General features: G+C 40.9%; 1 protein-coding gene across 5 annotated transcripts in view; it reads left to right on the top strand.

Annotated features, from left to right (window-relative positions):
• The window catches only part of OPHN1 (oligophrenin 1), a 116,663-nt gene that overhangs the window by 87,131 nt on the left and 15,543 nt on the right, over positions 1–13,989 (top strand). For all 5 annotated transcript variants that reach the window (XM_067548317.1, XM_067548316.1, XM_067548318.1 and 2 more), the window contains 7 exons: positions 989–1,022; positions 3,609–3,671; positions 6,334–6,408; positions 8,900–8,984; positions 9,285–9,343; positions 11,079–11,184; positions 13,027–13,186. In XM_067548317.1, coding sequence (XP_067404418.1) covers positions 989–1,022; positions 3,609–3,671; positions 6,334–6,408; positions 8,900–8,984; positions 9,285–9,343; positions 11,079–11,184; positions 13,027–13,186 — 582 coding nt within the window. The remainder of the gene's footprint in view (positions 1–988; positions 1,023–3,608; positions 3,672–6,333; positions 6,409–8,899; positions 8,985–9,284; positions 9,344–11,078; positions 11,185–13,026; positions 13,187–13,989) is intronic.

Below are 13,989 nucleotides of genomic sequence, written 5' to 3'. Positions count from 1 at the left end.
CCGACCCAGGGATCCTATAAATAGCAGTTATGTGCTGCTTCCTGTAATAGTTGCTGCTGCTTTTTTCTGGGCCACATATCCCCTTCTTCTTCACCCTTACCTCAGGGCTGAATTTCTTCCTCATGGAATGCCAGTGTCACCAGAACCCATCTTCTGGCTCTCCATTGAACACCAGCAAAAAGCACCTTCCATATCCCTCTGGTCCCCATCAGGAACTGATCTGCTCAGTCAGGCCCTGCAACTCCTTTTATCTGAGCCTACTGAGCTCTGATTGGCTTCTTCCCTGCAACCTTTCTAGACAAACCTGAAGGACCCACTTCTACTGCTTCTTTTCTGGGGCAGGGTGTGGTAGGACCATGAGGGATACCACAGGGTGTCCATGTAAAGAATAGCTATTCCTTTATCCTTCCTGTGGACAAAGAGAAAGCAGTTTGTGTGAATATATGCAAATATCAAATAATAAAGAGTATGCCTATGGTCCTATTGAACAGCCATTCAGAATTCAAACAATGTTCAGTTTTCTACCACTGCGGTGTAATTTGTTATTGTACATAAAGGGGTTTTGATCTTCTGTGAGGGAAGGTGCTACCTGGTATTGTTGTTAAAGTATACAAGTCGTGTTATTAGTATAATGGTGAAGAAAGCAATTTACTGATATTCTGATAAATTCTGATAACTGATAAATATAATTGTACCTAGCTGCATAGCTTCTGGATCTCATTTTTACAGTGTACCTAAGAGACAATCAAAGGATCTTCATGTTTAGAGTGGGAAGGTGCGTCCAAGGGAAACAGATGCCCCAGGGAAACTAATGGACACCTACAACATCTTTCTTGACTATAGGAATTATACTATTGAGAGCAAAGTATTAAACAATACTGTATGTTGTGGCTTGCTCTCCCTGGCTTGTGTGGTGCTGGTTTCTCCTTGGACAGTAATTCTCAACTCATGCCTGGTTGTGCTTTTGTTTCCTTCTCCTCTTCTTTAGATCTACCACAGTCCCATCACGAAACAGGAAGAAAGTGAGTAATTTGTGGTTCTATTCCTCTGAAATGTTTAAGATCTGATTGTGCTGATGCTGTATAATATATTCGTTTGTAAGCGTGCACGTCGCTAGTGGATGGAATGTATCTCACACCTATTCACATACTCCTTGGTTCCCTCCCCTCAGTCAACAAGTGGAATCAGAGATAATTTTAAGGTCTGCTCCTGAGGGGTGATGAGTACCCGCAAATCTCAGTGAGAGTTGAGGGTGATCACACCTTGCAGGATAAGGCCTTTAGCTCCCTAAGTACAGAAGGAATGTTCTTTTGAGCAGGGATAGGAGAACTTGTACTAAATTTCAACCCACCTGGAAAAATGCTTGTTAGAACAGAGCTCTGAATCCTTGAGGTTCAAGTTCTAGTTGGCTCTCACCAAACATGAATTCTGGGCTGCTGTGCAACTTCTTTTTTATCCCCTTGGTTGCCATTGAAGTCAGACAAGAATGGCTTTCAAACAAGAATATTTGTTTGCAAAGCACAGACATCCAGTTAGTGAAAACTACAGGGCATTAACATTCAATTTCCACTTAAAAATATGATTTCAGTTATGGGAGGAAAAAAAAGAGTTCCATGATACATTAAAAAGTTTCATAAATGCAGTACAAAAGAATAAAAAGATTTAGGGGTTTCTTGAAACTCCCCACCCCAGTAGGTTCTCCCATCTCTCCTTATCAGAGGTAGACTGTGAGTGCAGTCTCTGATGCTGCACGTATAGAAGTTGAATCTGCACATGTTCACAGCTCATGACAGCTGTCTCTATCTTGCTAAAACATTATCCCTCTTAGCTTTTACCCCTTCATTTTGTATTCACTTTAGTCAGTAATGTCAACTCCTTACAGCCACACTGCCTCCAATATCTCAGTCCAATGGACTGGAAAGTTATGTGGATTTATTACTCAGGTACCCTCAGTGAGTACTGAAAAATCTGCATTCTGTCTCTGAGAGGTGAATTGGCTAGTCAGTTACTCAGACTTGGGGAGCACTTTCTTAAACTATTTTATTTTAATTAGTGTACACCTAGGATTGAAGAATATCCTTTATACATACCCCTGAAATCGATCAGTTATCATGGGGAGATGCTGAAGCACATTCCTTCTAGGTCTGTAATACAAATGCAGTCAGATAAACCCTATTTTTGTGCTGAGTTTGTGCCACAATTGGAGCTTGTTCAAATTTTGGGTGTGGACATTTTCCCCAGAGAACAATACAAATTTGTCAAACAATTTTCTTCACCCTAAAATGTCATTTTCTCCTGAAAAATTTGGGTTTTCCTGAATGAAAATTTGAAACCACAGTATTCATTTTAACTCTAAATGTAGCTTTGTTTTGATGGTTTTGAAAATGAAAAACCATTTTAAATTGAAACAAAATATTCTGTTTAATTTCCAAGTGTTGATTCAAAACCAAAATTTTTAGTTGAGTTTGTTCGAAACTTCTCACAGCTTTAAACATAATAAAAATAAAATCTGCATTCAATTATTATTTCTTACCAGAAAAAATTTGGTTTCCTGACGAGCTCTAGCCCGGACTTGAATTCTGCTTCTGATCTGAATAGTGATATGAATCAAAATGCAGAGACCCATTCCTCTGCCTAATAAAAACACATTAAACAGTAACATTTGAGAGAAGATCAAAATATCCATTTGCAACAGACCAGTTGTATCTACTTCAGTGCAAAAAGCCATTGACACTCACAGAAACAAATATGCACCTTATCCTGCGATCCTTAATTACACAAGTAATCCCACTGAAGTCAATGGAAGAATTAGTGATCCATTTGAGTAAAGTTGCTCAACTAGGTCCTGTAAAAGGAACTAAGGGCTCCAGTTCAGTGCCCATTGAAGGAAATGGAAAGAGTATGGTTCACTTCAGTGGGCTTTGGATCAGCCCAAAGCAAACAAGTTTTCCAGCTGCCTAGTGATTAGGAAGATACTGTGATATCCTATTGGTTAATCAGTGGGGAGAGAAACCTTCTCCTCCTTAACCTATATGGTATCTAAGTAGAAGTCCTGTTGTCTTCTGTAATCTAGCAAAGTAGATAACTAATATGTGGAAGTTATGTGTTCTTGTGATGTGGCATAGGTTGGACTGCAGATTTTGCTATATTCCAGAAGCCACAGATCAGCTCTAGTCAGGCAGAAATTCATGTGTGGTTCAACTCTCCAAATTACAGTTTTATTAAATACTCAAAAGCCTACTGTTAAAACAATTTCAAGAGGGGAAAAAAAGGAGAACAAGTGGAAATGAACAAGTCCTGGCCAGATTCTTAAGTCCAGTTGTGCTTTTGCACAAGCACCTGCACAACATAGATATGCAAATCCCTGAATGTATGTGCCCAAGGTGGGTTGCATGCATGCACAAACCCTGACTTACACCCGCACAGCAAGGTGTTTGCATAGTGAATTGTGCTTGTGTGTGTGGATTTGAAAATGCAGCCCCTGAAAATGTAGCAAAATTGTTTCAAGACGTAATACATGAAGTAAATTGACACCTCTTTGGGTTTTCCACCAGTAATTGCATGTTGACATTCTGGCAGCTAACTTTGCTTCCCTTTATTTGAAATAGTGGAGTTGAATGAGGTTGGCTTCAAGTTTGTAAGGAAATGCATCAATGCAGTAGAGACCAAAGGTAAGATCTCACACTGCATCTGGAAGCTATTTGCTTTTTTGGCATTTACTTTCGTGAATGGCATTTGATTGCACTGTGATTTCTCTAATATGATAATAATGGGATCTAAAAATCACAGAATCAGAGAAATGTAGGGCTGGGACCTCGAGAAGTCATCAAATCCAGTCCCCTGTGCTGAGACAGGACCAAGTAAACCTAGAAGATCATCCCTGACAGATGTTTGTCCAACTTGTTCTTAAAAACCTCCAGTGATGGGAATTCCACAACCTGCTTTGGAAGCTTATTCCAGAGCTTAACTACCTTTATAGACAGAAAGTTTTTTCTAATATCCAATCTAAATCCCCCTTGCTGCAGATAAAGCCCATTACTTCTTCAATTAATCGCAATTAATATGGCGCACAATTGATCACAGTCCTTTTCATAACAGCCCTTAACATATTTGAGGACTGTTATCAAGTTCCCCCTCAGTCTTCTTTTCTCAAGACTAAACAGGCCCAGTTTTTTTTAATCTTTATAGGTTATATTTTCTCAAACGTTTATCAAAGTCTCATGTCACAGGATAAAGAATGTGCCTACAAAACAATAGAAACCTTACACCCCATTAGAACATTTGCAGTAGCAAACTCTAGTCAAGGTTGAATTCTCACTTTCATTTTGTTTTCACTCACTTGTGAATGTCTCATAATTTTTCCTTTGGGGCTGAAACATCACATGCTTGGTAGCAGGCCAAAGGTGAATGGTTCAGAAAATATTTCAGGCAATTTTGAGTTTGGGGGAGATCTTAAAGGATTCAGATTTGTTTTGGGACAAACATACTATGTGGGTTGAGATTTTCAAAGCATCCTGCAGGATTTTAGCCACACAACTCCCTCTAAAATGAATGAGAATAATGTGGTAGATCTTCCACACTGCTCTGAAAATTCCAATCATGCTGAATAACCACCAGCTTCTTAAAAGTGTAAATAGAGCTGGGCAAATAACATAAACAAATTTCCAAGTATTAGTCCAGACTGTAAAAGAATTTGCTTTGACTGTAGTCACTTTCTGTGACTTTTCCAGCAAACTAGTTTACTGATAAAATTGTTGCGGGAGCTAAATAGCAGGGTCTGAACTGGGATTAGTGCTGTTCATCATACTCATAAATGATCTGGAAAAAGGGGTAAGCAATGAGGTGGCAAAATTTGCAGATGATACGAAATTCTCAAGTTAGTTAAATCCAAAGCAGACTGCAAAGAGTTACAAAGGGATTTCACAAAACTGGGTGACTAGGCAACAAAATGGCAGATGAAATTCAGTGTTGAGAAATGCAAAGTAATGTACATTGGAAAACATCCCGACAAAATGATGGGGTCTAAATTAGCTGTTACCACTGAAGAAAAAGATCTTGGAGTCATCGTGGATAGTTCTTGGAAAACAGCTGCTCTGTGGGCAGCAGCAGTCAAAAAAAGCTAACAGAATGTTAGGAACCATTAGGAAAGGAATAGATAGTAAGACAGAAAATATAATGCCACTATATACTTCCTGGTATGCCCACACCTTGAATATTATGTGCAGTTCTGGTTGTCCCATCTCAAAACAGGTATATTAGAATTGGAAAAAGTAGAAAGAAGGGCAACAAAAAGTATTAGGAGCGTGTAACAGCTTCCATATGAGAAGAGATTAACAAGACTTGGATTATTCATTTTGGAAAAGAGACGACTAAAGGGGGAATATGATAGAGATCTATTAAACCATGAGTGGTGTGGAGAAAATGAATAAGGAAGTGTCATTTACACCTTCACATAATACAAAAACCAGATGTCACCCTATGAAATTAATAGGCAGCAGGTTAAAAACAAACATAAAAAAGTACTTCTTTATACAATGCATAGTCAGCCTATGGAACTTATTGCCAGGGGATGTTTTGAACCTCAAAAGTATAACTGGGTTAAAAAAAAAGAATTAGATAAGTTCATGGAGGATAAGTTCAATGGCTATTAGCCAAGATGGTCAGGGACACAACCCCATGCTTTGCTTGTCCCTAAACCTCTGGCTGCCAGAAGCTTGGACTGGGCAACAGGAATGGATCATTCAGTACATTTCCCTGTTCTGTTCATTCCCTCTGAAACCATGGCAGAATCCACGGATGGAAGACAGGAAACTGAGTTAAATGGATCACTGGTCTGACACAGTATGGCTGTTCTTATGTTCCTTAATGTTTCCAAAACCAGCAGATTTTAAGCAAATATTGCAGAACTTTCAAAAAGTGAATTTCAGATTTATGATTGAGCGTAGTCATCCGTGAACTCTAATTCTCACAGTTTCATCTAGTCAAAGAACAGGAACATCCTCAGTGATTTCTGGGTCCAGTCAGAACAACTCAGCTTTAGAATACTGTACTCGCAAGCAATTGTTCACTTAACTACAGAACAAGAATTGTTTGCAGAAGTTATTTGGTGAATCATTTTGCCTTACAAAGTCCATGTTAACATGATGTGCTCATGGGCAATTTAAAAAAAATACTTTCTTCTGCATTATTCACTCAGCTATTAGCCCAAGAGCTGTCACTCTATTGCAGGCCTGGGGACAACCTGTGAGGTTTTTACTACACTAGATGGCACTGTTTAACTTCCACAACCATGAAAGGACACTAACTAATTCTTTGCTTCATTCTTCTGCCCAGGGATCACTACTGAGGGAGTGTACCGAACCGTTGGCAGCAATATCCAGGTGCAGAAGTTGCTGAATGCCTTCTTTGGTAAGAATAACCAGTTCTTGGATGACTGGAGTGTAATGTTTTTGTATTGTAAAACAAGACAAGGAGGATTGGATTCCACAGTAGAATGAATCCCTACACAGTCAGGTATAGTCTCCCTCTGCTATTATCCTTCCTTCCTTCCAGGCTGCTGTTCTCCATCAGTCTTTCTGATGTATTGTCTTTTCCTTCTTTTCTGACTTACTTCTCCAACCTCGTCTCTCATCTCTCCCTATAAGCTAAAATGTTGCCAGTGTTAGTTGCATTTGCAAATTGAGAAGCAAAGGGGTATTGAGATAACAGACACGTGGAAGCTTGTGCATAACCCTGTAGAGTGCAAATAGACCCAAAACAGAGAATTCATTGCTAATTGTCAAACACACTCTCTTCCCCCATAGATGATAGGGCCTGATTCTCATTTACATGAAGGCTTCTTTACTCCTCTTAGAGTAAATGAGAATTAGATCTGAGGGCTGAGTCTCCCCTTGTTTACAGCAGTTTTATATCAGTGTAATTCCACTGGAGTTGCTCCCAGTCTAAACCAGTTGAGAGCAGCATTTGGCCCTAAGTGTGATAAGAATTCTTATTGGTTCTCTGGGTCTCTCTATTTACAATGCACTGCACAGCATTATTTTCATTTATAAGATGCACGTTCTGCCAACTTCTAGGTGCCTTTACAGTAAAAAAAGGCACCAATTACATCCACTAATCCTTTGTTAGCACAAACAAAATAACTGCCCCTCCAATAGAACTGCACCCCAAAAACATCCTGTACATCTTCAGACAAATCTGAGTAAACAGAGAATCCTTGAAGCATGCCGTGAAAGTCAACAACACTGGGCTGTGTTGAGCCAAAGTAGGAAATGCCTTCCAGAGTCAAGGAGAATATCCTGCTCCCAGATCCTGATGTACAAACCAATGGACCGTCAGCTCAAGCATTGTAGACAGAGGGGGAGCTGTAAGATACCCAAGACCCATTCTGGGTCCAAGCCATTGTGGGGAAGGCTAGATAAAGCTGGAACACAGGACAATATGCACCTGACTGGTGTGTAAGCCTCTTCCTGTAGCCCCCTGAGTAGGTACTTAGTATAAATGCACTATTCAAAGGCTGCTGTTACTTTTAGTGTTGTTATTATTTATTTGTATTACATCAATAGACTGTTTGTTATATCCTTGCATGATTGTGCTGGATTTCCATACAGCTGGAACATCAAATATATCTAGTCACACTTTCCTGATAATTAATTAGGTAGGATGAAGCTTTCAAATACCTCACGATTTCCAGCATCCCAAAAATAGTTCTGTGTTTTTCCATTCCAAACCCCAGTGGTGATTTCTCATTTGTAAATTTACATTGGTTTGGTTGACCACTTTGTCATCACTCCTTGTACAGAAATCCTTATTGTGGTAAGAGTGGAAAAGCCAGCAGCAATAAATAATAATACAGCATCTAGGCGTGATGAGCCATTTGGATCATGTACCTCCTGCCCTGCCTTCCCCAAAACCAAATCCTTAATTTTATGGTGCCACAAAAATGTTGTGGTTGTCCAGTCAATCTGGACATGAGCAAAGTGTACTTTAGTCCTTTCTGCTCTTCATTACTCTCAATGTTTCTGCCTACGCAAAGATTCCAAGCAGAGGAGTTTTTCAGGGAAGCCTACAATGGAAGTAATTAGGAATAACAGGGTGAAATTGGACAAATGAAATTGTAAGCGGAACATCAGGAAGTTTATCCTAACACTGAGGTTTGGTCGAAAGTTCAGCTTTAGAGGACTTAAGCAATGGAGCTTCCACCACTTCCCTTTAGAGAATAGACCACAAAGCTGCGGAGAACGCACAGTAGAGAATAATCCTTCACTGGCTGGGGGAATGGACCTGGAATGCAATAAGAGGGCTTTTCCACCTTTTGATCTTGGAGACTCCTAGCAGAAGTGATTCCCTTTGTGAGTTGCCTGATAGTTTTGACCATTCTAACAGCACATTCTTATCCTTCCTCCTCCTCTTCCTCTAATTTTAATTACACCATCCTCCTGATCAACTCAAGAAACAGCCAAGGCCAGGCGAGCTGTGTTTTTACCATAGGATAACTAACGTGTTAGCTATCCCATTGTAGTTTTATTATGAGGCAAACTAGGCAAGTTCAGCACGGGGTGGGAGTGTTGGCCTGACCTAGCTACATCTCAGTAAACACTATTCGTGCTTATCTCCACTTAGGATTCTACAGTGCAATAAATATTTCAACTTAGCTGTCTCATTGTAAAAAACAAAACAAACACACCTTTGTGTCAGTGAAAAGGAAGCCTCAGTGTTGTTACTATTACTATCCTTTATCTGCCCAACCAAGGGGAATCATCTGTGTTCCTTACATACTTTTGTATTTTCCTCTATCACCGGGGCATAGCCCACCAACGTAAATGTTGTTATTCGTTTAATAAAAATCAGACTTCGTTTGAAAGCTAATTTATTTCATATTGCCATTTTTTTCTTCTTCAAGATCCAAAATGTCCAGGGGATGTAGATCTCCAAAACAGCGATTGGGAAATGAAGACAATTACCAGCTCATTGAAATTCTACCTCAGGTAACGTCACAGATTGTCATCGTATTTTTAACTCTCCCAGGCAGTGCCAGAACTCTTTGGGCAAAGATTGTGTCTTTTGTTTAAAAAACGTGCCTGTTGTAAAAGCTCCACATGCACTTAGAGCTCTATGTAAATAGAAGAGGTTAGGCTGGAGAGCCAGTTGGGCAGCCTCAAGAATCCGTGGAACTGAAGTGGAAAATATGATTTTTCTTGCTGTTCGTCTTCCACGGTAACTGAGAACAGATTCGTAGCCGCTCCCCTGCTCTTTGAGGAATTCAATATTGTTTCTGTTTGTTTCAGGAATCTAGCTGAACCCGTCATGACGTACAAACTCCATAAAGAGCTGGTCTCGGCTGCCAGTAAGTCTCTACCACTTTACTGATACGCCCCAACATCCCACATACCCCTCTCCTGTGTAAGAATGGCATTTCTCTCTGCATTGCTCCGATAGTTCAACACAACGCTGAGTACGTTTCACATGTGGAGTTTCAGTTCAAGAGAGACATGTTATAGCCAGGTTACAGATCCCTGATGACAAGCATCTTGGCTTTGCAGTGTATGGGATCCAAGAGGGGCTACTGTCATTGCAGCCAGCCACTTCCATCTGGGAACTGGTAGGGAAGGAAAATCAGATGATTTACTTACACGGATGCTAAATCAGAAGAGAATCTCTGTGCATCATTGAATGGCACCTTAGAATTCAGTACTGTAAATGGGATCTGAGGGTACCCAGCATTTGCAGAGTCAGGTCCCTAACCCATTTTACCGTATGTTGGGCCATATCCTCAGTGGATGTAAGTTGAGGAAGCTTCAATAGAGCTATGCTGATTTGTACCATGCAGATTAGTAGCTGAGGATCTGGCCCATTGTACTTATAATAGCGTCTTACTCCTGCTTCCAGTTTCTTAGTTCGTTTGAAGGGATCATTTTAAAGAATGACTCCATGTCTTCCCCATCATCCTTTATATTACAGTGTGATTCTGTGTGCTTGGGTCTAGATGCCTTCAGAGACGCTCATGGTGGGTCGTGGAGTGAGGGCGTCTTTTTAAATATATATGTGTGTCTATATGTTCCAATATATGTATGTCTATGATGTATAGAAAGTGAATTGGCCCAGTTGTGCTAGCAGGATCATTTCCCAACAGCTTTATTTTTTTTAAATTGTAAATAGAGACATGAGGTGACAGGCCCCATTGGCCATGCAGTGTCTCAGATGTCCCTCTTTGGCACTGAGATTTGTCCTGGGATGCTGAACTCGTAGTACCTTCAAGTATGTGAAATGCATTTTTCTGGTGGCGCTCTTAGCGCTGAGTAACAGACCAGGCTGACAAAGGTCAGGCAAATAGCACGAGTATGTTAACGGCATAATCTGAGAAAAGACACATTTAAACTAATGGTCTGCATCCATCCTGCTAGAACGTCTCTTTGCAAATTGTCTCTAATTATTTTAAAGTAGCTGCACCATAATAATTACATGTAGAGCAGGAGTGCAGAGGTAGAGAGCCTGGGCATACAGTTAATTAACTGACTTTCTTAACAAAAGGGGGGCGGGGTTAAAATTGGCTACTTCTGGGAAAAATACTTTGGGCTAAAACCCGAGGTGGTGAGCTCCTTCAGCTCCATGGAACTGCAGCTTGGCACCTCCTTGGATTTAGCCCTTAGAAAATGAATAATGCTGCTCCTCATTCTGCTAAAGAAAAATTCTGTCCCTCCAGAAGACTGTGCTCAGACCCCAAAGTTACTAGATTTCTATCTTATTATATCAATTATAGCTGGATAGATGAAAATATTAACCCCCTCCCTTGTCCACCTTCAGAAACCTCACCTGCTCCATGAAGCTTTCCAGGTATACAGAGGACACTGTGTCCTGTGTATTTTATTGTTCCAAGCTGGTTTGTGCCTCTTAGGCTGTATGCTGTTTGGGTCAGGGACTCTGTTATTAACCCTGTGCATTTTATCCCCTAAAGTCAGTACTAAGTACCTATGCTGATAACAGTCTCACTAGAATGGGCTGAAATGCTCTGTTCGTTCTAGAATTGCTTTTGCGAGATTTGGGTTGAGGTAGGCAAAAACTTTTCTCTTGTTTCTTTCCAGAGTCTGAGAACCTGGATTACAGGCTGGGAGCCATTCACTCTCTGGTTTATAAACTACCTGACAAGAATAGAGAGATGTTGGAACTCCTCATACGACACCTGGTCAAGTAAGCAGAATCCTGTGAAGCCAGAGACATAACAAGGGAGACAGAGGAGCAAACCTGTTTCTCTGGCAAATTAATTAAGCCTTGCCAACCATTGTACAGCAGGGAATTTACTGCCCAAATTGTGTTGCTATCCCTTCCCTGATACTTCCTTTATGTAATTGATATTCCCCTGCCTACCTGCCACTGGTTGCTTTGTGAAAAGCACCAAGTAGAGAATATTTTTTTATAATTTTATGATAATATGGTCTAACAGATCAGAGCATTAACCCTACTGTCTGGCCAGCCCAATTAGCCAGAACATTTTGTATGGAAATCGGGAGCAGTTTTAAGGCCTCTGTTCCCTGGGACTGGAGATTAAGCACATGCTGGATGCACTTCTAGCACATGAATTCAGTGTGCTAAGTCCTTTGGTCCTTTCGCATTGGTGCTAGACACATTAGCCTTCAAGCCAACCCTAATAGCCAGTTAGGAGCTGATTTTTCAGCTGTGGCTCTGTTTGACTTCAGCTGGTGCCATGAGCGCTCAGCATCAATGAAACTCAGTCCATTGATTGTGAAGGTACTGGAGTTGCTTTGGGGAGAGGATTTGTTTTCCTGCTCTCCTTTTATAGTGAGTGTGAGGATGCAGTTTGCAGAAACTCATATCCTCCTCCCACATAGGGGGTGTTTTGAGACTCACCTCTCAGCAGGGAGGGAAAGAGGCTGTATTTCTGTTCAGTAACGGACATGGTTTGGGGTGAGGATTGGGGAGGGACTGGCCTCCAGAAGGAAAGGATGCACTTTGGCCAAACTGGAAGAGCTACTTCCAAAATGTGACATTGTCAGGGCTGGTTTGAGCTTGTAAAACCACATTGGACAGGGATTTTTTTTGCTTCCCCAAAGAGTGATGCAGATCTTGGTGCCATTCGGGCTTAACCACTCTGTTTCAGGGGTAAGAAGGCTGGATACATGGTCCTGGTTTGCCCTCGTCTCCAGTCTTTGGCAAACATGATATTTTTAAAAAACCTGCTTGCATAATGGGCAGGTTTTCCCTCTTTTTAGGTGTCATTTACAGTCAGGCTGGAGCCATTATTAGTAGTAGTTCTGTTGTTGCCTACCCAGAATTTTGCATTGAGGGCCATAGGCCACGCCTTGTCTGTACTGGCAGAAATCCCTTGAACGCCAGTCGGAGGTAGGTGGCAGAAATAAAACTCATTAGAGCTCAGCATTAGAATATTTCTGTTTCCAGCCCTCGAAGTTCAGATTCCAATTCTATATCTGAATACTGAGAGGTCTCTTCCTGGATTAGACTATAATTCATTCCACTGTTGGTGCTATTCAATGGGACTGTGTATGGCACCGAAATCTAAACAGAACTACATAAATAGCACTCTGTTTCTTGAAAGCCATGATGCTTTCAGAAAAACGACACCATAGAAATCTCTCTGAAATCTTCCAGCGATTCCATCCTTATGCGCAGCCCTTCTTTTTTGGGGAAAAAATCCCACTGCATGTCTTGGCTAAACAAATCATTCCAAAATAAATGGTTCACTTAACATGCATGTAGCACAGATGGGCAATGATTCCTGGGGTAGTGATCCTGCTTAAAGATGAGCCAGACTTTGGAAGGGATCAAATAACAATGCCAGGACATCACACCCTCAAGCTTTCTGTGCAGCCAAAGTATGTGCTTGTGGTAGCCAGATACATGTTTTATGACCAGCTTTGCTGGCACTGGAAAACAAGCTCTGCTTTAACAATATGGAGGAAATTGATTGAATGGATCTTGTCATTTTTAAATTGCCTTTTACACTGTCTTCTAATCTCATCTTTTTCTTGTATTTTCCTCCGTCCGTGCCAACAGTGTGTGTGAGTACAGCAAAGAGAATCTGATGTCCCCATCCAACATGGGGGTTATCTTTGGCCCCACCCTCATGCGGGCACAGGAGGACACGGTAGCTGCGATGATGAATATCAAGTTCCAGAACATTGTAGTTGAGATCCTCATCGAGCACTTTGACAAGGTATGGGACCAGTCACTACTGCTCCATCAAGTCCTTGTGAATCATTGCGATGTGTGGTCTGGCGCACTGGCTTGTTTTGCTGGATTCTCCGTATGGTTTTAATTGCACTATTCTGAGATGCGCCAAGTGGAAGCAAAAGCCATAACAGTCACATGTTCTTTCTGAAGTAACCAAAGAAAATTGTGAAGAACATGTCCAAGTCTTGGTTTTCTTTAGGGGATTCACTCATTGTTTTAATGGAAGAAACTCGCCATTGGGAAACTTGTTATATAACTGCACAGCATGGGGGTTATACACCTTCCTCTGAAGCAACTAGTGTTGACTGGGGACAGAAAACCAAATTAGATGGACAATAGCTCTCATCTGGCATAGGCCAAAACAGGTCACTGTAGAACTACTCTTAAGTGAAGTCTCTATTAAGTGACTTCTTAAAGGATCCGTAAAAACAAGTTGCCTGTTGGATAGGGATCTTTAACTAAAAATTGAAGAAAGCCACATGTGGTGATGCTTCCAAGTGATCTCTTGGAAAGAGGAGCTGCGCTTTGGAGGGGGAGTCTTTAGTGCAAGTTTCAGCATACAACTCGCATTTTTTTAATTTCTATTTAGAGTAATACTTTGCCCTGGGATATCCCATCAAGGTGTTATGGTCTAGACAATGGAACTCGGGGAAAGCACCAAACGCTGATACAGAGTTTAGAAAGAGTTCATGCTATTATTATTTAATTATGGAGGTGGTGATAGTGGCTCCATATTTAAAGTTGCACCAAGATTTTCATTTTCATGGGACTTTTGTTTAATATTTT

Source organism: Emydura macquarii, unplaced genomic scaffold (genome assembly GCF_026122565.2).
Source record: "Emydura macquarii macquarii isolate MOO-44397 ecotype Brisbane River unplaced genomic scaffold, CSIRO-AGI_Emac_v2 contig_1253, whole genome shotgun sequence".
NCBI lineage: Eukaryota > Metazoa > Chordata > Testudines > Chelidae > Emydura > Emydura macquarii.
The sequence above is the reverse complement of the archived record's forward strand: the minus strand, read 5'-3'. Positions and strand labels throughout refer to the sequence as shown.